Genomic DNA, 27609 nt, shown 5'->3' with positions numbered 1-27609 from the left:
TTTTCGACGCCATTTGTTTTAAGACCAAATATCAAAATTCCAAGAGTTTGTCCACATATTAGCATCTTTCTACCCATTTGATAAAAACAGATCTTTAGTCGGACAAAAACTGAGCTCAAAACGGTGATTCTACGAAACCGGTTTTGGCATAGTTTTAGTATATTTCACAAAACAAAAGAATATCGAGTATGTCTGAACATTGATTATCATGCGCTAATATCTAAAAGTGGTAGTCAAATTATGTCTTATATTGAGTAAAAAAGTCTCTTAAATCAAATGGTAGGTGTTTAATCTACGTAAAATGTCAGCAGATAAACCAATTTTTGTATTGCCATTGTTGCCCCTTAAGTTGGAATACGTTCAAACTCCGGGAAATTTATTTTCGCATCAAACTTCATCAAAAAATCATACATAGAAGCCAAGGCAAAAAAAGTAGGAGGTTGTATCCAAGACACGACCGCATAACTGACGTAGAGCTACGCACACTATTAACAAATGCATTGTTTTAGGTGTTTCATTAATGAGTCAAAGTCTACTAATGCTTGCTTTGTGCTGCCTCAACAGTGGGGTAATAAAGACACTGAAAACACGAGCTGTAAAAGCTGTTTCACATTCTGTAAATTATATGGCTGCTACAGATTTAAATTGCTACTATCCAGCACAGATTGCTCGCTTGAGTTGTCAAAAAATTATTAACCTTCAAATATTTGTTTATTTGCCTTGAGAAAAGCATTTTGCTGCTCAAAATAGGATTTGCTGATGGCAACCTTTATGCTACCTCAGTAGTGGGGCAATAACGGCAGTCTGACGACACACGCTAAGAAGCGAGAAGAACCGCGCTGCTCCTGAGATATGGTGACCAACCACAGGGCAAGTGCTTAATTTGAAGGCAGTCACAGGCGCGACCCGCCGCTATGGTCTGTTACTGCAACTGCTGAGTGCCGATATCTGCTGATACTGCTGTCAACGTTGTGGACGGTCCATCCAGCTCACCTTCCGACTAATGAATGTAGCTAGTTTTCCCAGAAACACTCTTTTATAGCCGAAGGGTGCTACGTAATAGGCCACGCCTTTCTGTTCAGTTGTCTAATTCTCTAATATTCTTTAGACGAATTATTCTACAATTCGCATTCGATATTTGTTCCCAGCGAATAAACACCGATGGTGCTCTGACACGGGCAACGGTTTTAACCCGTATTTTATAGCGGTTTGTAACATCAAGCGATTTCGTTTGCTCGTTGTTGCGTGTTGCATCATGTTGCAACTTGGCAGCTGGGAGACGACGAAATTCTGTTAATGCTGATTGATTGAATCGACTTCATATTAGCTCTGCATAATCGAATTAACTGCCTTTGTGAATGCGTCCTAACAGGGCAGTTTGTTATTCAAAATCGGTTATGTTGATCGCAGCTTTTGTGCTGTCCCAACAGTGGGGGTATTAACTAAATAAACTACAACAGAATTTGATTGCTAGGATCCCGCGAAGAATGTTTGCTTGTGTTAATGCTAGGAAATTTTCACCCTTCAATTACTTGTTTATTTGCCTTGAAAAAAGGCATTTTGCTGGTCAAAATCGCTTGCTGATCGCAACCTTTGTGCTGCCCCAACAGTGGGGGAGTTAAGATACACGGACAACATGCACTGTGGAAGCTATTTCACCTTCTGTAAATTAGACGGCCGCGACAGATGTAACTGCTAGAATCCGCACAGAATGCTTGCTTACGTTGTCAAAAATTATTAACTTTCAATGACTTGTTTATTTGCCTTAAAAAAAGGCATTTTGCTGTTCAAAATTGGATTTGGTGATGACGATCTTCATGCTGCCCTAACACGGGGGAATAATGGCAGTCTGGCGACACACGCTGAGAAGAACCGCGCTGCTCCTGAGACGTGGTGACCAACCACAGGGCTAGTGCTGCTGCTAAGGAAGGACGACTGCTGTTGACAACTTGTCCAGAACTATTTTGAGCGGCTTCGGCTGAAACAGGCTCTTATATAGGCCAAATAGCATGTTTTCAATTGCAAGGTATATGATTCTGTCGACCGTGCTTGGGAAGCAATCATATAACGACCAATCAGAGGACGTAATTTTAGTTTAAACAAGGCTTGACAATAATCAATAGTACAATAGTTTGCATAATCAATCAACAATTTTCTACATTTGGGTGGATGCGTGTATAATTTTCCAAACAATTACTGCAAAAATGAAGGAAATCGGTTGAAAACAAACCGATTTATAAGCATTTAAAAAGGGACATATTTCGTCCCCTTTTCGTTAATAGTTTTCCTATTTACATCCCTATGTGGTAGGCTAAAGAAAAACGTTGTTCTACGTCAAAAATTGTTGCACTGTGTAATCAAATTTCATAAATAGTTTAATTTAATTCCAATAAAATTCTATTTCAATTTGCTTTCAATTCAGTTCAAATTCTAATCCAACTTCAACTCAATTCCTTCTCTAATCCAGTCCTTATTCGACTCCAATAGAATTCCAATTCAAGCCCAGTTTAATCTCATTTATTTCCAATCCAATTTAAATTCCAATCAATTGAAACCGTATTTCAATTCAATTTCAATTCAATTTAAATATGATTTCAATCAAATCAAGTTCCAACTAATTTACAATTCAGCTGGAATGTTATTTTATTTTATTTCTCATACAGTTCCTATACGATTTGAATCAATTTTTCATTCTATTCCATTTCTATTCCAATCCAATGTCCAATCCAAACCCAATCAATTTTTTTTAAAAGTCTAATTCATTTCCTGGTTGATTTGAAATCTCAAATCAATCTAACTCTAACCGAAACCAAATCCACGTCCAATTCAATTATTTTCAAATTCCAATCAAACTTCAATTTAATTTCAATCTTATCCATTTCTAATCAAATTTTTCCAACATTCTATATTTTTTTCCGATTTTATACCTATGCAAATCGTATTTAATTGCAGTCATATCTCATTGCTATTCCAACCTAATTCTTCAGATCAATTTCAATCCATTTATAATCCACTTCATCTCCCAATCCCAATCCAGCTTTCAATGCAATTTCTATCTGATTCTTATATCGAATCAATCCTACTCCAATCGAATTCCTTTCAAATTCCAATACAACTTGAATCCAATCTATTACCAATTCAATTCAAATCTCAATTGAATCCAACACCAACCGAAATCAGATCCACGTTTAATTCATTTATCAAATTCCATTCCATATCCGATTTAATACCAATCCAAATCCTTTTTAATTCCTGTTAAATCTCTCAATCCAACACAATTAAAATCCTATTCCAGTTCAATTTCATTCCTTTTATGATCCAATTTCACTCCCAATTCCAATCAAACTTCAATTCATTTCCAATACTCAATGATAGGTGATAGTTTAATATAACAAGTCTTCAATGCAATGCAATTCCAATAACATTCAAATCTTTTTTCATTTAGCTTTCAATCCAGCTCAATTTCAAATCCAATCTCAATCCAATTCCTATTTTCATCCAATCCCTTTTTGATTCCAAAAGCAATCCAATTAACTTCCAATTCAATCTAAATGTTATTTCAATCCAATTTAAATTCCAACCGAATTGCAATCGTATTTCAATTGAATTTCAATACAATTTAAATGTACTTTTAATCACGTCTGGACGAGGGAAATTTTTTCTAAGCCTAAAGTCACACCTTCTATTCCCGTTCATTTTCGCATTCTCGCAAACTACATACATTGCCCGCTTTACTAAACTTAAAATTTCAATCAAATCCCGCATATATTTTTAATTCATTTACATCGCCATTGAAATCTTATTTTATTCTTTTTCTCATACGTTCCTCATCCGATTCGAATCAATTTTTCATCCGATTCTATTACGATTCCAATTTAATTCAAAACAATTCCAATGCAACTTGAAATATAATGTTAATGTAAATCCATTCCAACTGCGAATCCAGTTACATTCAAAGTTCAATGCATTTCCTGTTTGATTTCAATCGAATTTTAAATCTTTTCAATTAAATTCCAATCGTTTTCCAATCCAATCTGTGGCGGATTCTAATCAAATTCGAAACTTAATTTAATTCAATTTTGATCCAGATTGAATCCAATTTCAATTCTATCCAAATCTCAATTCAATCCAACTTTACCCGAAATCAAATCCACGTCCAATTCAGTTCAGTTTCAATCCAATTCCAATCCAATCCAATCCACTCTATTTTAAATCAAATTTCAATCGTATTTTAATCTTTTTCCAATTCAATATCAATCCAAATCCCAATTCCCATCTCCCATCTCTAGCATCTCCCAGATGGTCTCGAGGCACGATACTGGCCTAACAAGCCAGTCGTCGTAGGTTCGAGTCTCGGCTCGGAAGAGACTGTTAGTGTCAGTAGGATCGTAGCGCTAGCCCTGCAATTGTCCTGTACACTAAGCAGTTGGCTGCCAAGTCTGTGTATAAATAAACAGGAGGTCGAGTTCCGAATCAGAATGTAGCACCAAGGCTTTGCTTTGCTTTGCTTATCAATCCAAATCCTATTTATTTTCAGTTAAATCCTTTTGATATTCAGCGGAAGTCTAATACCAATCCAGCACAATTCCAATCGTATTTCAGAGCAATTTCTGTTACAGACACGAACGCATTTATAATGTAAAGTGTCTTAAATTAATAAAAAAAAAAACAATTTCAATCCATATATTAGAACTCTTCTCCCAATTTCAATCCAGCCACAATTCCATTTCAATACTATTTCAATCCGATTCAATTTCGTTTGTAATGCTATTCATTTTTAATGCATTTTTTCCAACCAATCTTAATCAAACTCCATTTATGATTCCATATAATTCTAGTCTCATTCCATCATAATTTTGATGAGATTCCAATCCTTTTTTCAATTCGTTTCAACCTAATTCCTATCCTAATCCAATCCCTATTCGATTCAGATCTAATTGCAAACGTATTTCGATTCAATTTCAATCCTATTTTAAAACATTTTTAAACTTATCCAGTTCCAATCCACCTCCAATCCATTTACAATAGAATTCAAATCTTATCTTTTTCTCATACAGTTCCTATCCGATTTCATTTCGATTCCAATGCAATTTTAATCCCATTCCAGTCTGATTCCAATATGAACTCCATTCAACTCCAAATCGGATTCTATCTAATTGATTTTGTGTTTGATTTCAATCCAACTTAAATTCAATTCCAACCGATTTTTGATCCCATTTTTAGCGAATTTTAACCAAATTTGAACCCTTTTCCCTTCAATTTTGACCCAGTTTCAATCCAACTTTAAAACCAATTTGAATCCAATCAAATACCATTCCATTTTAAATTCAAGCCAATTCCAACCAGTTTATAATCTGAATCCAATTCCAACCCTACTTTAATCTGGATCTGATTTACTTGTATTCCAATCCTTATCCAATTCGGATTTAATTACAATCCCTTTCTGATTCAAGTCCATTCTAATTTTAATCCAATTCAAATCCTATGCCAATCCCACTCAATTCCAAAAACAAATTTTTCCTGCCAAACTTAATCTATCCATACCATTCAAATCTCTCCGTGAAGACAAATTTCCCTCCAACTAGAAGTTGTCTATTATGTTTCCTGTGCATAAATAAATAAATAAACAAACAAATAAATCAATAAATGAATAAATAAAAATATAAAAAATATATAAATAAATTAATATATAAATAAACAGACAAATAAATAAATAAATTTATTAAAAAACAAATCAATAAATTAATAATAAAAAAATAAAATAAACAGTCAATTAATTAATAAACATTTGAAAAAAATATATAAATAAATAAATCAAAAAAATAATATAAAAATTTATACACAAATGAACAAATTAATAAACGGATAGGTTAATGAATAAATAAATAAAAATCTACTATATAAAAAAGGAATTCCGTAACGCTTGATCTTATTGATATTATTCCCTCCGTCTCTGTGGTGTACAGTAATCATTATCATTTAAATTCGTTCTAAATCAGAAAAATAAGCGGTGAAATAAAGATTTTTAACCGGAAAATGTTCGCTGATGTTCAGGAAAGACATTTGGAGAAAAAATAATTAGTATCTGATTACTACAATTTGAGAAACTATTCACAAAACTACGTAAAACAAGCAAAAATATGACTTTTTATGCTGAATTTGCCTTTAAATCAAAACTCAAAGCGATGACATGTGATTCTTTTGTCGTTAAAATGTTTTTTTACGTTCAGAAAAACATTCGAGGAAAAAAAACTAGTATCTTATTACTAAAACTTGAGATATTATTCACAAAACTACGTTAAACAAGCAAAAATATGACTTTTTATGCTGAATTTGCCTCTAAATCAAAATTTAAAGCGATGACATGTGATTCTTTTTTCATTGATATGTTTGTTCATGTTAAAATACACTCAGGTCGCTTTTTACGCGTTTTTTTTTCACGCGGCTTTTTTTACGCGGATTCCGGAATTTACGCGGTTTTTTTTGACGAGGATTCCAGAATTTACGCGGTTTTTTTCACGCGAATTCCGGAATTTACGCGTTTTTTACGCGGCACGTATCCCCCGCGTAAAAAGCGACTTTAGTGTATAAAATGTATGTTTGAAGATGATTTTCTGTATACAGCACAACAATTCTGCACGCTAGCCTTCTAATAGCTTTCTCGATCAACTAAGATTAGTTGAGAAAATTCGTTATCGATATTGTTTTTAGCACATTTTGCATGTTGTAGGATTAGTACAACGATACACCGTGCCCCAGTGCTGAGTCGAAAAAAATTCCAGTTCGAAAAGATTCTCGAACTGATCGGGGATCGAACCCGATTTCACAACCGTGTGGGAGACAATCGACATCGCTAACCACAGAGCCATGAGGACCACATACAGCATACAGAATACAGAAAATCACCTGAAAATACTTTTTTTTTAAATTCATACGTGTTATACGTATACATGCGAAATCTTGACTTTTTATGCGCAATTCGCCTCTGAATCAAAATTCAGTTATTTGTTTTTTTTTTCAATACAATGTTCGTTGTTCTTTCAACATCTACAATTTTTTTGCAGAATAATCCATGTCTCAAGCATAAACATTTTACATTTCTGATGTTTTCGAGGTTTTGTGACTAGTTACATATTACGGTATTCGATTTACTTTTGTACTTTTGAATTTGAATTTGATTTTTATTAGAGAGCTTTTAACCAGAAGGTCATTCAGCTTTTAACCTTAGGCGTCCCTCACAAATTACGTAACGCTAAAGATCTAGTTTTCAGACCCCCCGATAGGTAACGTTCGACATGACCACCCCCCCCCCCTACGTAACAATTAGTAATGCAGAATCAACCCCCCGTAATTTGTGTATGACGCCTTACTGTTTAACTTTTTTCACGTTAATCCAAACTAGAACACTTGGGACATTTAGCTAGAGGAAAGGTTAAGATTCATTGGTTTGAATATCGATTAAGAAGCAGCTTAAGCAATAAAAATCTTTTATTTTCTTATTTTCTACGAAGTTTTGTGGATTAAAAAATGGCGACTTCCGGTTTCAGGAAAATAACCTAAAGTGATATTTGGCCGACAATTTCAATAATTTCCACAGTGGAACTCCATACGTCGTTTTATAGCGATGACACGTGTTTTTTTTTTTCATTAAAATGTTTGTTAACGTTCAGAAAATAGATTTGAAGGAAAATAACAAGTATCTGATTACTAATTACTAAAAAAAAAACAATCCAATACGGGTATTTCCGTTCTGTGCGTTCTCAGAATATTGAAGTACTTAAAGTTATGATGGAAGTATAAGATGTGAATTATATTTTTGAAGTGAGTTTAGCTAATGCAGCAATGAAATATAAAATAAAACTATCTTTGACACCTTTGATCCCGAGCATCGCCGGGAACGTTCGAATAGTAATAAATAAATAAACAATAAAATAAATAAATAAATAAAAACATTGATGAATAAATTGATCGATACAATAATAAAATGATAGCAGATATGAATAAATAAACAAATAAAAATAGTAGGAGGGTGGTATTCAAGACACGACCGTATGACGTTGACTACCGTATTCTTATATTCCATTAAAACAAATAGTAGAGGGAATTGCAACGCTTCTTTTACAAAACTTCGAGGCACCTAAAGGTACCAGTTGCCGATTATTTTTGTTTACTGGTTAGTCCGTCCAGAATTCCAGCCATTTTAGTATTTTGCAGTGGCCATGTATTACTAACAGCCACCAGCATAACGTGTGAAACCGGCACGAGATCACCGGTACTATTTTGTTTTTCCTTCTTTCAGCTGCTAACACCTAGCGTTCGTATGTAATCGGTACCATTCGGTAGAGAATGGATTGACAAGGAACGCAAATAAACATCGGAAACAGAAAGTGACAACAACAGAAACAACAAAGTCAGATCGATTGTATCCGTTAGTGTCGACTGTGCTTGGGAAGAGAGATGGTGATTGGCTGCGCGGTATGATTTAGACAATCGGTATTAATTACCAATTTTTCAATAGTGTATCTCAAACAATAGTTTACTTTTGTTACATGAATTTAACCGTAAAAGAATTTCTGATCGATTGATGCCAAAACCACGAAAACCTGATTATAGATGACTGCAAAATGAGCGCTCAAAACCTGACCACTTTTCCCTGGTTGATTTACTAGATTTTCAAATTCTGGTGCCTAACTTCGATATAGACGTTAGTCAACGTCAAAAAAATTCATACAATTAAAAATGGAATTCTGTCGGTGTGGTCCATATAGACTTGCAAATGACTGAACAGATCGGCGTGAAAATTTGTATGTAGGGGTTTTTGTGGTCGAGGAAGTTTCTTCTGATGATTTGTTTCACCTCCCTCCTCTGAAAGGAAGGACTCCCATAAAAATAAAACACAAATTTCTCAAAAATTTAGGTACTAAGCAAGAAAATGAAACATGTGGAAGTTTTTAAGGGCAAATAATGTTTGTATGGTAGTTTGACAACAATTAAAAGCTGCTATTAAAAGAAAGACTTCCATATAAACTAAACATAAATATTTTCATAACTCGAGACCCAATCAAGAAAATGAAACCGAACTTGGTATGTTTGGGTCTCTGGAGGGGGAAGGATTTCACACAAATAAAACACATGTTTCAATTATTTTTCCGGAAAACAGTTCAAAATGATCGGGGTGGTGCATGGAAGCTAAAAATTGATTTAGATTTCTAAGATGACGACTTCCGGTTTCTGGAAAACAGCACAAAAAGACCGAATTTCACTAGATACAGGTATTACCGTAATCAGGTTGAGGCACAGATGCCTAAAATCGACTCCGGAGAGTGTTTTGATTTCTAACACGGTGACTTGGCTGAATATCACCCAATATAGGTATTTCCGAAACCAGAAAGACGCGTAGAGACCAGAAATTGGCTACACACGTTATTTTGACGAATTCTGGTTACTGGAAAACAGCCTAAACTGACCGAATTCCATCCAACATGGGTATTTCCGCAATCAGGATGATGCACAGAAGCCAAAGGCCGATCATTAAAAACGATTAGACTTTTGAGTTTGAACGTATCCAATGTCCGATTCGTCGTGAATACAACATTCTGAGGGCTCCAATATCGTGCTCAGTGGAGTGCTCCACGAAGCTTTTGTAAGTGGTCCGCGACGCTTATAAAAATATTTTATAAAAATAAGATCCAACCTCAAAAAAGCACGTTTTCTTGCTAAAATATCTGACGGTATTCCGGCATTTTTGAATTAATGGGCAAAATTCCCCAATTTACTCATTTATTTCGAAAGACAGGTGCTGAACCAAATACTTTGGTTTGAAAAAGGGCTCCGCCGAGCAACTCTTGGAACCATTTGTTTTAGAGAATATTGGGTCTAATTTTGTTCTAAAAACTGCTGGTTATCAAAAGTTACCGGCTTATCTAACGGATTTTATTTTTGAAACTAAGAAACTATGTTAGGGAGCTTCGTAGCCGCAAGGTAACAGAGTCCCCTTTGATAAGCGAGTGGTCGTGGGTTCGAATCTCAGTAGAATCAGGCCATTTGGTTGTCGAAGGACTTTATCATGGGTTTATTCTCAGGCTTTCCACTACATACCCTTCCTTCAAGCTGAATTCTATAGTACCCTTGCTGGCTTTCATCCTAACAAAAAAGTTCCTCTTATAATAAAACTGTTCTGAGTAACGTATAATAGGTCTCTTCAGGGAATTGTAATTATGACGCGGTCTTTGCTGGAAGAATGAGGTTTCGATAAGACTCCTTCCTCTTGACAAAAATATAAGTCCTACTTATAATAAAACTGACCAGACGTTGAGCATTGAGTGCCTCTTCAGGGAATTGTGATTGTGACGCGGTGTTGGTAGGAGGAACCAGGTTTCGATAAGACTCCTTCCTCTTGACATAAAAAGTCCCTCTTAAAATAAACCTGACCAGAGAGGAACGTTAGGTGTAGCCTCAATTCAGAGAATTGTAATTGGGCGTAATTTGTAGGGTAGAAAAAGGCTCGGTATAGTAGAGCAGTAAACTTGAAACGAAAAGGTAAACTCTCACACACTAGCACGGATATAAATGAAAAAGCGTATCATTCACTTCAATATTGATACTGCCAATAATATGAAGTGCGGAGTACAGAAAACACCTGGGCAGCATCACAATAGATCAAAATGTCTCTGGTCGCAGTGATGAGTCCACGCAGTGGAGAAGAAAAAGGAATTATGTTGTGTATATTGTTCTGAAGAAAAGAGAGCTTGTACCTAAAATTTTAAATTTAAAATTTAAATTTCTGATAAAAACCAAATTCCAAACGTTCTGTTTTCTTTGAAACGTGTTCAAATTATGTTATTATTTAAAGTATAAAATAAGTTTATTGTATAATATTAAACATGTGGATACAAAGCCGTAAATTGCTTGCTACAAGCCATTAAACCGAAAGCAAACAATTCCACTGCATTCGCTCGGTATTTTATTTCGATGCTTCTATCGACTTGACTGAGGCCAGCATAATTATTACCTTTCCATGCGTGGGATGGCTTAAATTCGAAGAATCGAATAATTAATATCCACGCTTTAGCATCGGCAGCACGCAAAATCGACCAGCATGACACAAACCAATTACCGCAGTTTTATGCAACGGCTCAGTCGATTCACCAGATTATTATCGAAATCATCCCAGCCGCCGCCACCACAATCACCAACACCACCACTGTTAGTACTGGAAAGTATAAAATTAATTAGTTCCAGATGGAGACATTATAGCAGAGTCTGAAGTCATAATTTTCCTACTGTCCAAACCGGGCAGACAAACAACTACCCGAGTTATGACACCTCGCAAACTACCGGAAGAAATTTATTTCATCTAGCGGGAACATGTTCACCTGACCTCTCTGCAATGAATCAAGTCCTCCAAAGAGAGGACGCTTCCACTCTGTCCACCCGCACTCACTGCGAAAAGAGATTAGTTGGTTCGCAAAAAATTATAAAAAATAGAACATAACGCAATTATTGTCGCAATCACTAATCGACCTACTGACTCAAAAAAGTATATATATAGACAAAAACTCCTCCAGCTACTTTACTCGCTTTTATTGTTCATCGGGCGGAAAACGCCAATCGAATTTCAACCCACAAGGCGTAAACTGTGTCCGTCGTTTTTTTTGTCTCTTTGCCGGACACCGAATAATTCCCCCGGCGGATTCGATTGTCTCCTAAAAACGGAAACTTTATCCTCCGTGGAAGCAAAAACAAAAAAAGTTGCGTGCAGGAAATAAAACGTGAGAGCGGGGACGCACGGTGGAAACACGCCACGGCTGTTATTCCAGTCCGAAGACACGAAACGAAATCATAATCATGACGGTAGATAGCGAGTTTATTCGGTTCAATTCGATTATTTTATAGACTTTATTACGACTCGCTTGTTCTAGTGGGGCGACCGTCGGAGAGGGTCCGAAATGGAATTGTCACTGTGTGTCTTTCTGCACGCTGAATGACTTCCCCCTAGGGGAGGTTTTGTTTGCGAAGGTGGGTGTCATACCCATCTTACCGTGTGGAAAGTTAGGCGGCTGCTTCAGCCACAGTAATCTAATCCGAAAGTTTTGATTCGAATTTCTTTTTCAATTCTTTTCCCGTTTTTATTCAATTTGTGTGGCGACGGCAACCGGTGACGGTTGCTGGATGCGGCGAACAAATCTTCCACCTGGGTTTCGGTTGAATAAAATCGTGAAAAGCGTTCCAGCTGCTACTCCTGCCGGGAAATGGGGGTGCAGAAGCCACTCTGGGAGTCAACTCAATCGGTGTTTCGAGCTACCAACGCTACGTTTGCGGTGACAATCACACCTTCACCCACACCAGCAGGCGCGCTGTGTGTTTGAAATTGTATAAAAATTCGATGACGGTTTTGGTTGCAGTTTGAAGAAATTGGTGCCAATTTGGGAGTACGGTCGTGACACGATTCCCGAGGAATGAAAGGTTAGTTAGGTCTTTGGCGTCGAACTAAGCGACGCAAAAAGTGTGATTTTTTTCTTCTTCTGATGAAATAAATTGAAAACTTCTGCACGCCGTGATTGGTGGTGGCAGCTCTCAGCACCTGCTAGCAATGTCGGTCTGGAAACCAATCACGAGTAAAAAGAAAGCCACAACGAAGCACTCGGGGGAACTTTTCTCTGGGCACAGAGTGTTCGGTTCATGCATTGGTCCATGTCGATGTAGGTAAATGATAAGGTCAAAGCTCACGTTATGGAAAACTATGATTATGTTTTTTAAAAGAAGTGTTTGCATATAAACACTAATTTTTAGTAATCACAATTAATGTATACAACGGAAGTGTATGAACAGAAATTTAGAACTTCGTAGTATTCTAGCACTCAGGCTTGTATGAAACATGCTATGCTGAGTTTTCATCAAGCGTCAACTCGTGAGCCACTTAATTATTCGTGAAGCAAGTTTAACTGAGCCACAGTATTAAACGAAACTCACACAAACTTAAGAATTGCTCGTACTGCTCCTAATACTGTGCAATAACAAAATTCTCCAGACACAGCGTTGATAAAAATGATAATAGGGAAAAGACCATAATTACTAGCTATAAATTCAATGATGCTTCGTAGCATCATTTCAAGCTAATTGTCATAACCGTCGAGTTTCCGAAAAATAGCATTGATTTCAAGGCTGAAAGAACTACAACACAAAGTCTTCTGTTCCATGCTTTTTTTGCCTTCGATACGATAATTGGTGGCCTAACAGAAGACGCTTTTTGCGGACAAATTTTCCTATAACGAGTACAGATTCAATGCAAGAGGCTCACTATAACTGTTTGACCTTTTCATATAGAATGAAAATTCTAAAACTTGTGTGTTTGATATTATCTTTTCACCAAAAAATATGTCCTTTATTAAAGAGCATAAAATAGGCCAGAAAGCAGATAGAAACTTCATTTCTTTTCGGATTTGAATGAAATTTCACTGATGTGTATTTGATTTAGTAGGTATTTGGCCTTACCAGCATTTAAATAGTAATTGTGAAAAAGTTTGATTGAATAGTTTAATTTGAAAACCATCTGTTTATACTTCTACCTCTACTTCAAAATGGATGGATGGTGTATAAACTTATTTTGGAACACATGAAAGGTAGAGAAAATCATAAACATTTGCTTTAGTGGAAGCGGCCATGTAGAAAGTACAGAATCATCGCTTTATGGAATCCAAACTAATAAGAAGTTCCCATAGAATTTTTTTTTCTTCCCTAGATTTATTCCTCCTTAAACTTAATCGTGTTAACTACAAAAAAGACTCATTTCAGCTCTTTGATAGTACTAAACTCGTGCCGATATCTCCCTCCCTCTTATTTCCTCTCTCCCTTTCCCACTCTGTGTATGTGTATGTATGTGGGTGTATGTGTGGGTGCAGCTATATTTCATTTCTGCAACTATCTTCAAGATCTAGAAGGTACTAGCTCTACCGACCTTCCAAAGACTCTTCAAAGAAAGACTTTCAGTGCATTCCGTGGTAATTTTCCATTCGGTTAGCCCCGCCTCAAAATAATATCAGAATCTTATGGATTCTATTTTTATTTTCAGACTTTTAATTTATTTGTTACATCTAGTTCCGAACAATCGGTTGAAGTCGAGACGGGTAAAAAAGAAATGTAAAACGCTTATCATCGCTTTATTCGGGCTCTGCGCTCGGCCCCATCGATACAAGTGCAAATATCCTCTCAGCTCAGCCCCGTGCGATTTGGCTCCGACTCTTAACCCCTTGTCACCGTATCACCGTAATCTTAAGAGCTGCTAGTAGAAGAGAAATGAAAATATACATCTTCAGGAGCAAACGGGTAGGACCCGGACGACGGTCTGTGTGTTGTTTCAGTTGGTTGCTTTATTTCTGTTACGGATTTTCCGCTCTAAATCGCTTTGATCCGGCATTGTTAAACTAAGATGCTTCGGGAGATGGGGTCGCTAGGGAGGCACGAAACTTTTCAACATGCTAATGCATGCGGTTCAATTCTTCGGTCAACAAATGGATACGACCACCGGTGATGATGGTTGACCTTAATCGTTGCTAAAATTTTGACCAATCACTCCTGACGGGTTTGCACCCTAACCAGCAGATATACATATACATCTTCATTCCTTGCCGATTGTCGATTGTCGCATGCAGCAAACTGGCAAAACGAGTTCAATCCAGAGGACCGTACTTCAATTTCTACCGCTAGCTGTGAAGGGATTCGCTTTTGAAGACAAATGTTTATTTTAAATATTTCTTATCGTTATTGTTACTACTTTTCAACTGGAATCTTTTAACTCTACTTTTTCGCTTTGTTTGTTTCCCTGCTATCTTCGCAAGCGTACTTCTCGAAAGATTCTGCCGATTGCTCGGCAGAACTTTTCCATGCTACAGCTAGGTTGGATCCCAATACTCGACAGGTTGACATAAAAAGTATCATCTTCTGCAGTCGTCCTACGAGCCCGAGATCGAAGGAATAGAGTTAGGCTGGAAATTTTTCTGGCAGTAAAATTGTCGAAGTAGAATTTCAAAACCAGGCGTAAATTGGGAATGAATAAATCGGTACTGTTGGTGCTGTTTAGAAAGCTGCAGGTTAGTAATTTTTGTGAACGATACAGAAGCTATAGACTTATAACAGGCTGGGATTGAACGATGTCAAGTTAGGACTAAGAAGATCAACAGTTTTGAAAAATTACTTCTCAGCAGTATCGTTTAGTATAATGCCCTAAAACTATCTAATGTTTGATACTATTAAATGTTCAATATACTTCTCTCAAGTTACTCTTTTTGTACTAGGACAGATAAAATTACATAAATGTACTAGGACAGATAAAATTACAAAATTCAACCAAATTAAAACAATGAAAATCTCAAGAGCGTCACGAAATTGTCCACCTTCAACTTACTTCCCTTCAATTTTCCTCTAATCTTACAGCAATTGATTGTAAAATTGGCTATGCGTCCACCGAAATGCCGATAATTGTGATTCTGTGATGCTAACTATTGTGCCATTGAAAAATGTAGAACCTTGTTAAACGCATATTTCGATTAAACAGAGCTGAAAACAAGCCCGAATATCAAAACTCGAAGTGTTAGGCTGAAACGAACTGACAACAAATCACTACGTTTCTTCCCCAGCACTGCCGACACTCAAGTAAACAAACGATTTGACTTTTCAGATGTTTTATTGTGGTTGTTGTTGTTGTTGTTTAGTTCGATCGAGTACACAACGACACGCCTACCGGAAGTATAATTCTCAGTAATCACAAATCAATGTCCCAAGCAAGGTTTCGATACCATTTTAACCTAACCAATGTCCCTGGAAAAATTCGGAACTACGTAATATATCCCCCACTGTCCCAATAACTATGATAATTCTGTGATATTTGAAAAAGGTTGAATAAAAGATTTTTATTTTTTCGGTTCTGGAGGGATCAGGTACGCAAGTGTTAAGCAGCTTGAAGATAAATTAGGCAAACATGCCGGTGACACTATTGCGAAACATCAATGGCACTTTAGGACGCCCTAAAATCATATAATTGAAGGAGTTATTTTTTTTCTGCCATTCGCCAGAACGTTGCTGGCAGTGATAAAACTACAAAATAAGCGTATACTTGAAAACTCGCTTTTCTTTCTAGTGTTTAATTTTTGACCGCGACTTCCAAAAATGTTTTAAAGAAGGACTGCGGCAATCAAATAAATATGCGACGTGCAGCCATCCGAAAATGTTTTATTCTCCTTGTCATTTCCTAGTCTTCGATTTGTCGTTTTACTAGCTCGACATACTCTACGGAAGTATAACTCTCAGTGGTCACGTATAAAAACTAGCATGCAGAAAATTAGTGTTCCTTGTCCATCCGATCACTGTTGCCAGAGGATATTTCACTTGAAGCTAGATCGTCCATTTAAGGAGGACTACATATTTTCGATTTAAATAGTGAAAATGAGTTTTCCACATGCCAGTACTACATTACTCGTGGGTTTACTATGAAAAACGGGGTGCAATTTACTGTTGGGAACTGTTAGCGTCATAGCAGGAAAAAAAGGACCCGTGATTGGTTCGCAATTACTTTACAAAACGAATAACAAACAAAACTGTTAGAAAATTGGCATTTAGTCTTTTCCGTTCAAAATTGACACAACTCATAATTCACATTTGCGAGAAAAACGAGCTCGAAAATTACCGTTTACATTTCTCAGAAAATTATATCAAATGACAGCTAATGTGCAAGCCGATCTTGAGGATCTTGACATCTTTGAAGTCACGCGTGATATATTTACTAACGCCGTTGAGAAACTTTGAAGTTCGTCCGCTGTTGGTCCCGACGGAATACCGGCCGTTCTTTTGTACTGTTGTATTGATATTCTGGCTGTTCCACTTTGTAGCATATTTAACCAATTTTTGGCACTAAGAAAGTTTTTTAAGGTTTGAAAGCATTACTATATGTTCCCAGTTTTTGAAAGTGGTGATCGACGAAATGCCAAAAATTAAACAATTTTAAATAATCATAAGTTCTGTTACATTGAAGCATGGTTTTGTTCCTGTGGTAACAAGTCTGATGGATTTCATGTCGAATTGCATTTCAAAACTCAAAACTCGAAACGAACAGGTTGACGGTTTTTACACGGACCTCAAAGCTGCTAAATTAAAAAATCAAATACTGCTGAACAAAATTTCCCATCTTGGTGCTTCATCAAGATTCGTTAAGTGGCTTGAATCGTTCCTGCGCGATAGAATTTCGCAAGTGTAGCTGGGATCCGGTGTATCGTCTGCGTTCACGAACAAGTTTGGGGTACCACAGGGTGATAACCTAGAACCGCTTCCTTAATAATTTTCTTCAACGATGTCGCTGATGCTTTTGGGATTGGATGCAGATTAGTTTACGTCGATGATTCGAAATTATATTTGACGATTCGCAATATCGAGGATCGTTCAATATCCTTGTGATGTGGTGTAAACTAAACTTTCTCATTCTAAGACCTGCTGCATATGGTAACATTTCACCGCATTAGAGCGCCAATTCTGTTTTAATTTACATCTGATAAAACTCTAACGGTAGGTAACTATATTAGATTACTTGCAAAACAAATCTACGCAGACAAATATCGCGTGCGGGCATTATTTTGAGTTCTTTCTTCGTTTTTTTAATCAATTTCCCCGCAGTTTTCGCGGAAAAATTGTTGAAGTAGACATTTCGCTTCAGGTTTGCCTTAAAATTCTCGATGAGACGCAGTTGGGCAACGTTGAGTAGGTTCACCGCTAGATTCGACCAGAACACCGCGTTTTCCCCCTTACGATATTTCTTGATGAACGCCGCTACTTCCGACAGGCACTTCGTACTATAAATATCTCCGTTCACGGTCAGTCCAGAACAAAATACAATCGGCTCTGACATCCCCTTTTCGCTGAGTGTCAACCACAACAGCACCGTATTGGGGAGCTCACTTCCTTCGTGTGGGAAGTAAAATATGAAATGCCCTGCCAGTTGTTGCCAACCAGGGTGAGATAGGTGTCGTCGTCCATCTCGATCACCACGTCGCGATTCGCCGTGGAAATCGATTTGAATGTCTTATTCAGCCGCTGTCACTGCGTCATTGCCTGCAGTTCCGAGACCAGTGAACGGGACTTCCACTCCCGGGCATGTATGTCTGTATTCGCCAGGTACGGCGTTTGGCCAGTGGCGACGACCTCCCTCGGTGTTTTTTCTTCAGTATCCTTTGGAGTTTCTTGTCGCTCAGGGTCATCGGCCGTTCGGAACCGGGCTTTCTTTCGATGCGCTGATTGTTGCCCAATAGTGAAAAAAATTTGTAAATGCCGAAACGGGCTTATCCGGTGTCCACAAAGTCCCGCACGATACTCGTTTTCGACGCGGCGTAGTACCGTTCATTGAACGCGCACACTTCTGAACAGAGTAGCTCCACTGTTTTCACCATCACCGTTATAGTTCGACTGTAATTTTTTTCTGCTAACTAATGGGTTACTATGATTGATGCTGCATGGGTTGTTTCGTCGGTGCGTGTGAAGATGAAACCCATGAAAAATCGGCAATTTTTGTTCATTTTTTTTTAATGCAGACGTTATGTATTAGACACTTGGAAGATAAGTTTATTGTTAGCGTTGTGTTACATCATTGGGGAACTTGCTTGCCTGTTGGTGAATAGATCAAATACATACTTACTCTGCACCTAGCAGCGATGGATAAAAATCACCTCTAGCGATTCTGAATACATATAAAGCAAGCCTAAGATGCGTTGACATCGTCGTCAGTATGCGATTAACAAAGTATCGGTGTTGATGCACTCTCTTTGCACACCACAATACGCAGTTCTCAATGTGCACAACTCGGTATATGAAGTTATTCGTCCCAGTTACACAAAGCGAATAGATCGTGTTATATTCGTACTCATGTGACTAATGAATAAGTTTTTTTGTCGGAAAAAGAAATGATATGACAGTGTATGCTCTCCTACTCTCGCTCAACTCAACCGCCCCTGCCGAAGTAGTCCCTTCCACCACATTTTTCCTCTCTCCGCACCAAACCTCTGCTGCTACTCATTCGACATGATATTCTCCTGTTGCTATCCTTTCTTCCCCTAACGACCGGCGTATGGAGGGACAAACACAACGAACGAATCGCTTCTCAGAGCTGATGTAGTCTAATCATGTGTCTGTTTTCTCCCAGAATCCTATGCACCATACCATTATTTCATTATGGATTGAGAGGATTTAAGTTTAGTCGCGGTCTGTAACAGGTCAGGATCTGTGCAGATCGAGATTAAACGACGATTGCATCATATTCGTCTCATTTGCATCACTGGTACCTACAAACAGAATGCAGCGCAGTCCGACCTCTTTTTCAAATTCTTTCCTTCTATCATCTACAATGCACCGCATGTTTATTGCGTTTGTCCTGTCCGTAGACATTCAAGACAATCTCACGGGTTTTTTTTTTTCGTGATACAGGCAGCAGTTTTGTTAATCGTTACATCACTATACCGTTCAATCGAATTTGTCAATCAAATTGTCTGGTTGTGGAAAATAGGGCAAAGACCAGGGAGGGACCAAGTTCATGTTGTGCTGGGCTTTTTTGTTTCACTGCGACACAATATTTGATCTATTGTGATATGCCCCAACTTACTCGAAGTGCGTACGAGTAGGTTCATCACCATTTGACGAGTTGTTGTCCTTGCTACCCGGTTTGCTTTGATGGTTACTTATTCCCATTCACCGAGTTTAACTTTTAAAACGCTCGGTGAGACTCACAAAAAGGTTCTGGGCCAACAAAGTTAGTGGATGACCCTTGTCTGGCTAATGAGTCAGCCTTCTCATTTCTTTCGATTTCACAGTGATCAGGAACCCAGTATAAATTAATCTAACTTTATAAACTAGCTGTCGGAGCGATAGGATGCATTCTTACACTAATGCAGAGTGGTAAGAAGGAGAATTCAGGACTCAAAATGCTGTCTGGTTTTCGCTAAAAATGCAGATACTTCCGTGTCGGTAATTTCTTTCCAGAAAGGTATTTGCGCTTTTTATTACCTATCGTGTTTATTTTCGCCTCGAATACAGTAGGCTCATGGAGAAAATTTTATTTATTCCTGGCCCTGTGAATCTCGTTCCCGCGGAGCTCGTTCATTTCAGAACCGTTTGTGTAGAAGCAGAATGAACCGTCACGAAATCTGGGCCCACCTTGTTCCCAACTTTCCCGTTCTGTCCCTTGCATTTTGTATGGAATTTCGACGTGTAGTTTCTTTCCCAACCAATCCTCGTTGCTTTTAATTAATTTATTTATTTTGAAATCTTTTTGTATTCTTAGGTGTACTCCCTAGCAGAGCCTGACAAAGTCATTTTCAATTGACAATTATCAGGTTATAGTGACGCTTTGACCCGTCGCTTTCAATTGAAAAGCTTCTGTATCATTTTCAAGCGTTTCGTGAGTCACATGACACCCAGTCTAAAGCTCTTGCTTTGATTCTGACAACTGAAGGGCTTGAAATTGAAACAAACGCTTTTCAATTGAAGGCGGAGATTATCACCATCACTCTCACATGACGATTCACAATTGAAAATGACAATGAGCGCTGACGGAGACAGAAGGCTTCCATACAGTACTTCACGCATATATATAGGAAAGAGGGAAGAAATAATGATCGGAACTTGCGTAAGGATGCCATTGCCGTTCTAACTACGGCTTGCGGTATTAGAGAACTACCATCAAACGACGCTATGCGGTGCTAATCAGTATACCGGTATATCAGTTTCATTGTTTTGTTTCGAAAATGTAGAGCCCTGCTCCTAGTAACAATATTGGTATTATCAAAGTTTTATAGCGCTTAATATAGCCAAAACAGCCCTCTAAAACTGTGATAAATCCAGCTTTTTGCTGAGGCTATTAGATCGCCTTCTTTTAGATTGGCCTGCCGATTCATACTTGAGAGCTTTTGATGGAGTACTTCTCATAGTTCCACAAATCGATCCGCAGGCCAATCTTTGAAGTTTGCCAAGTTTAGCTTGCGTGGATGTTTCAGTCGTTTCGGGGCACTAAACTAATAAGGCGTAAGTTATTCTTGGTCTGATTATTGCTATATAAATCCAGTGTATGATACTGGGTTTGAGACCACAGCTTTTTCCACTGGCTCTACTGCATACCCAGAGAGCGTTTGTAGCCTTGGTGATTGTTAGTTCGATTTGAGCATTCCAGTTTAGTTTTTGGTAGCTCTATGTCGATGCCTTCTAGTCACAGTTTAGGAATAATGTTATTACCTTTTTCGGGAGAAAGGAACAATAGTTGTTTTGGAGGGAATTACTCTCAAGATCCCTCTCGTCTGCACTATTGAACTGTAAGACACAGCTGTTAGAGACAACGCAGTCGTGCTTTTCCCATATCAAAATCACTACGTCGTCTGCAAAACCAATTACTTTGAAGCCTTTTTCTGTTGGAGTATAGTTTAGTCAGACAAGACCGATAGGTTGCACACAGCCATTTGCGTCTGATGATGGTCGAAGAATAGTAGACCGAAACGCGTTACGCGAAATAAAGCTGTTATATTTAATTTTCACCGATAAGAGCCAATAAAACAGACAAGTTTTTCTGTTAGACTTTGGAGGAGGTCATTTACTATTGATGACCACAACAAGGGAGACAAAATCCCGCCTTCAGGGCATCCTTTGGTGGTTTTTCTTGTTAGGGACGTGTCGCCGAGTTGAGCAACTACTTTGCGACTAATCAGCGAGGCATGAGTCAGCTTTGTTGTGCTTCTATCTATGCCACGCCTTTTCATGGCTATCTGCATTTAGTTGTGCGGTGCATTATCAAATGCTCCCTCAATGTCAAGAGAAGTTGCCAGGGAAATTTCCTTGGCTTGGATAGATTTTTCGATTTAACCTACTAACTGTGCAGCGCGTCAGTGGTTGATATATTATTTATATAAGCAAATTGACATTTTCTCAATGGATTCGCTATCATATAGACTTCTTTTTTATGCTGATCAACTAGTTTTTCCATAATTTTCAAGAAGATGGATGTTAGGTTTATTGGCCTGAAGGCTTTCAGGAGTGTCTTATTCAGTCTACTGGCTTTTGGCTTTTTCTAGTTTGTCTCCAACCAGACTGTAGTTTAATATTAGGCTCACCTTTAACATCTCCGTAATGGCCAGAATAAATGCTGGAGTTGCTTGCTCTTCTGGAGCATAACTGGCTTTGTCCACTCCCGGAATGAGTCTTTTGCCCATTCAACCTTCGATATACTGAAAATGAAACAGGCAAGTTTTTGGGGTTCAGTAAAAGTCGCATTTGAGCTTAGGTGTTCTCCCTTTTGTTTGGGTATCTTGCCGCAGATGTGCTGGTATTGGTGGGGAACACTCTTAGAGATAATAATAAAAAGATAATCATCCCGCGTCATCTGTAATCGAGTGCATTCAAAAGCTGCCGTTTCAAGCATGATTGCCCCACCATGCATAAGGTTTGTGTAGAACATGAGATAATTCTAATTGGAACGGTATGAGATAGGCTATCGTAATTCTGCGCGTGTCTTCCAACAATAACAGTAAAGACAATATCTTGCATACTAGAATAACAGTACAAAAATAAACTTAGAGGATACCTTAGCTGCCATATATTTATTATTATTTTTCATTTATTTCCTTCAATAGTAACTTGATGAAAAAGTCGTAATCAAATTTTCTTCAGTAGAACATAAAATTATTTCAAATTTTTTAAACCCTATTCTTTCCTTCCAACCCACAGAACTCACCCCATGGGGCATCCGACGGCGTACCGGCCCCGCTCGACGCAATTTTAGTGAACGCAAGTCTCCTCCCAGGGTGACCTCGTTCAACGGCACATCCGATCTTCAGCAGCATCAGGCCCTTTTCATGGATACGATGGCTTTACGCGGTAAACAGACGCGAACCGATTCTCGGCTGGCTTTCGACGAAGATCGCTTGTCCTCGTCCTCGTTTTCATCCTCGTCCGGCAGTTCCGGTGGAACGACGCTATCCAGTCGAATGAGACCACGGGTGCCTCCGCCTCCACCGCCACCCCCGGCCAGTTCAACGGGTTCTTCCTCACCCGATCAGCATTCGATCAGCAGTAGCAGTGATACAGACTCCTCGCGTGGAAAACGGTTAGAGAATGGTACAAAATCAAACCATCCTGAGGAAAGCAACATTTACGAAGAATTTTGCTTTGATTTGAGCTCCGGCTCGGAGCGCAGCAGTGGTCGAAGTTCGACGGCTTCCCGCACCATAGTCCAAGTGTCAACTCCCATCTCGAACAGCTTCAGCAAGGATGCTATCCACCGGTTGGAGATACGTCATGAAGACGAAGACAGCAGCTACGAATCACTGGGCCAGAAGAAAACATCAATTCTCATCACCGGCGATGACTGCTATTCGACAGTAAACGTTGATGACGATAACGAAACGCCTCGCTATCAGTCATCGGTGGTGGTTAACGATAGCGTCTTACCGGTTGGTATCCATCAGACCTCCTCCAACACGGTTACGATCAGCGTAAACTCACCAACATCAACACTCCAACATCCGCGCAGCAAAAGTGATCCCTCGAGTTCGTTGGACCTCGATGAGATGATCTCCAAAAATAATCTGAAAAACAGCTTTCTAAACAGTTCAAACTCAACCTCGATAATTCCAATTAACGGATCGACTTCCATAACGGTAACAGCTCCCATACCGGAATTCACGGAACCATCCACTCCAACGAAAACCACCGGAAAGACTCTGATCAGTCTGGATTTCGATCGAGACACTGCAAACCTTCACGATTCGAGCCAACCAGCGTCCAATAGCTCATTTGCTAATCCAACGGAAGAAAAACAAACAACCGATTCTCAAGCATCCGACGAACGAAGCAAAAACTGTGACACGATTTCGATAGTTCCTAAAGAAGCAAACTCCAAAGAAAGTAGCGATAGTATTGAACATTTGCTGCGCAATCCAGTCGAAGCAGTCCGGCGGAATCTGGTTCCCCATTTTTGCGGTAAACTGCCTGCCAAAGATCAACCGGCGGCAGTCGCTGATGAGGTGACGGCTCCCGTCACGGATGGGATGACGGTCATTCGTCGGCAAAAATCTGGTGACACTGGCAGTAGCCAAGCAAAGAGGAACAGTTTTATCGCGAAGCTGCTGGAAGATCCAATGCTGGGGCACTTGGCCGAAGGCTTGGACTACGAACTGGTGGCGAAGCTGGTCGAGAACTCGCTGCTGCGATTGAAGGAAACTCGAACTCAGTTGGATATGAGCGGAACCAAAGACGAAAACGATGTGTCCAAGATGATAGAGGATGCGTTAATGATGATCAAAGACGAGCGGTTGAAGATGGATGCCAAGAAGCTGGAAAAGGATAGTAATCGCAGTAGCATTAGCTCCGGCAATAGTTACGGATCGGCGGCTTACGAGCTGATGGAGTTTGATGCGACAGGTGATTTGAGTGATTGCTACCAGAGCTGCTCGAGTGATCTAACCACTGATGAGGATGCGACGTCGTCGCGGAGTAAATTTTATCAGATGCTTGTTGACGCAACTTTGTCCGAAATTGAAATTACAACGTCGAACGATGATGAGCATCATTACGAATCGATTCGAATTAATAGCGATCCAATCTACGAGGAAATAAACGATATTCCACCGCCCCTTCCACTGTCTGCACCCCCGATTGCGGATGATGTCGATCGTGAGAAACGTAACGCAAGGTCAATATTTGAAGGCGCCTCCAAGTATGATATTTTGTCCTATTTAGTAGACGCCAAAGAGCGTGGAATCGCTCAGGAGGAGGCGTACAATTTTCAGTTTGGTAACGCTAGCGATATTATTCTGGAGGAAGAGGAAGATGAAAACATAACCGAGCTTCGACATCATCAACGGCAGATATCGGATATCAGTAGTCGGCTGTCGCATATCTCCAACATCAGTGACTCTAGTGAGGACACCTCTTTGCTGTCGCTGAGTCTTGCCCAGAAGAAGGCTTCGGAAATCGAACGGAATGATTCAGGTGTCGGTTCGGAGACTAGCAAAACATCCCGCAGCAAGTGGCAGAATCCCGGTTCAAACTCTTTGATCGATAAGATCAGCCCAATTCACCTTTGCGAGGACTGCGATGGTCCGGTGGAAACCCAAATCACCGAGTCCGGAGTTATGTACGCCCCGTTGGTGTGTCGCAAGTGCGGTAAGAAGCGAGCCGAGCGGAAGGAAATCATTACCGAAATTGCCGAAACGGAGGAAAAATATGGCCGTGATTTGCAGATAATTCTGGAGGAGTTCTACCAGCCGATGCTCGTGGCCGGTTTGCTGAGCCAAGATCAGCTCTCTGCAATCTTTTTGAACGTGGAAGAATTGCTCGAGAACAATCAATTTCTGGCGGAGCGAATGCGGGACGCACTGGACATCGCGACCGAACAGGGCGACGAGGATCTGCTGACGGTGAATGTGGGTAAGATCTTTCTGGAAGCGGCCCCGATGCTGCATGCTTTCGAGAGTTACTGCGTGCGGCAGGGGGCGGCCAGTTTGCTGTTGGCGAACCTGGAGAAGGAAAAGGAACTGCTGCGAATCTTTCTGCGAGTTTCCCAGATGGAGAATGCTGTGCTGAGAAGAATGAATTTGAATTCGTTTTTAATGGTGAGTGTTTCGCGAAATTAGTACATTGTTTCATAAAAACTTTGTTCAAAGTTTTACCAGTATCACTGAACAACTTCTACTTTTGATGACCAGAAAGTTCAGTTCAGACTTTCTATGCGATATTAATAGTAAAATGCTGTTAAAAAACTCAATTTCAGATTCCGAAGCCGTTCATTAGATTATTTTCAAACAAAAATGTAGGGAATATATTTTCGAAAAAAAAAATGATTCAAGTTGTTTAAAAAAACAGTTCAGCCATTTTTTAACAAACGTGAAATGCTTACTATTAATTATTGCAATCTTCCAGGTACCCGTTCAACGTGTGACCAAATATCCGCTGCTGCTGGCGAGATTATTCAAAGTAACTCCAACCCATCTGGAAGGCAAGGATCAGTTGAAACAGGCACAGGAGAAGGTTGAACTGCACCTCAACCACATGAACCGAGAGGCGAAAGATGTCCCCACAAAGCTGTGGCGTAGAATATCATCATCCACCACAACTGGCAGACGGTTATCCTGCGAGCTGGATATGATAAACATCAAGCTGCGCAAGATGGCGATCGACGTGCTGGAGTGGAACACCGAAGAGGTACGCTTCGCCATCGAAGGCCGCCTGTTATTCACCCAACCGAACGACGGCAACTGGAAGAAAAGTCGAACAATCAAACTGACATCAATCAACGCGCTCCTGGTGACGAACGGGAAAGTAAGCTGCGTATTGTGGAGTGTGATAAAAATTAATTGCACTTTAATGGTTTTTACTGCCCTTTTTCAGCCAAGTCCCAGCTACAAACCAGACCGGGCTCAGTCGGAACTGCTTAGCTTTCCCCGGCACACGGGAATACGGGAGGCGTCGCTGCTGCTTGTACGGGAGAAAAACGGACGCTACACGCTGCTGCGGGAACCCCTCTTCCTGGACCGTTGCATCGTGTGCACCGAAAACGACTGGGAGGACTACTTCGAGGTGCAGGAAATTCTCTCCAAGGAGTCGTTCATTTTTAAGGTACGTACGTTCTGTGCCGTCCGATTATCAAGCTGCCCCGTGTGGTGGGAAACAGTTTGTACGAGTTTTGCCGCAATGCAACAACAACAAACACGGCTACATTCTCTGGGGCTATGCTAAATAGAATGATAACAGTTACGGGGAACCAGATGAGTTAGTTAAATTCGTGTTTTAACAACTATCTACGAGAAGGAAAATTTACCGAATTCCCTCACACTGCTCGGACTTTTCCGAAGCAAACAATTTCCACTGTGCATACTGAGCTTATTCCTCACTGTTTTGTTGTTTCTTCCCTTCCCTCTCGTTTCGCATAATTTTTTTTACAACCCGGACCGTTATCTGCTGGAAAATATTACTGCTGGAATTACCAACGGGTTTTACTCTGCTTTCATCGGACAACCGGTTTCGGCCCACCAGGCTGAGGATGGCGGCAAGACGAAGCAATGGTACAGCCAGCTGCAGTATCACTCGCAGGGCATGGGGACCTGGCGGAAGCGCCGAAATGCGCTGGCAAACATCATGATTAATGGAATGATGACACGAACCTGAACCGGTACGGCGGAATGGCAGCCAAGCATCAGCGTCGGGTGGATGCGTGTAGGTAGGCATTTATCTGAGCTGACAGAAGCTAGAGGGACTTCTCACTGGTGGAGGTGTAATATGTGTGCATATGCAGCAGCCGTGTCGTGCGGCTCGTTAAAGGCAATGCATAACGGTAGGCGTTTTTGTGTGTCACATAAAGTTGCTATGCATGGTGGGTTCGAAAGGGTTGATCTCAACCGGACGTTTTTTTAACGTAGTCTTAGATACTAAAAATTTTGTTATACAAGAATGATGCATTCGTTGCAGTAAACCAATACCTCTGGGTATGAAAAACTGGTGTTGTTTTTGTGAAATGTTCACTGACAATTTAAACCGATTTTAATTGATAAAATCTGGTATCAAATTAAAAAAAATTAATTGGTCGCGAATCTT

At 39.5% G+C, this 27609-nt stretch overlaps 1 protein-coding gene across 6 annotated transcripts in view; it reads left to right on the top strand.

Annotated features, from left to right (window-relative positions):
• LOC129721506 (uncharacterized) overlaps positions 1 to 27609 on the top strand; it is a 521585-nt gene that overhangs the window by 481806 nt on the left and 12170 nt on the right. For 5 of the 6 annotated variants that reach the window (XR_008727404.1, XR_008727406.1, XR_008727405.1 and 2 more), the window contains 4 exons: positions 22744 to 25631; positions 25939 to 26337; positions 26407 to 26634; positions 27052 to 27235. Coding sequence is in view for 1 of the 6 variants with exons in the window: in XM_055674162.1 (XP_055530137.1) it covers positions 22744 to 25631; positions 25939 to 26337; positions 26407 to 26634; positions 27052 to 27183 (3647 nt within the window). In the remaining 5 variants the exon portion in view is untranslated. The remainder of the gene's footprint in view (positions 1 to 22743; positions 25632 to 25938; positions 26338 to 26406; positions 26635 to 27051; positions 27236 to 27609) is intronic. The other variant, XM_055674162.1, reaches the window with a different exon arrangement.

The sequence above is a fragment of the Wyeomyia smithii genome, chromosome 2 (assembly GCF_029784165.1).
Source record: "Wyeomyia smithii strain HCP4-BCI-WySm-NY-G18 chromosome 2, ASM2978416v1, whole genome shotgun sequence".
Taxonomy (NCBI): domain Eukaryota; kingdom Metazoa; phylum Arthropoda; class Insecta; order Diptera; family Culicidae; genus Wyeomyia; species Wyeomyia smithii.
The sequence above is the reverse complement of the archived record's forward strand: the minus strand, read 5'-3'. Positions and strand labels throughout refer to the sequence as shown.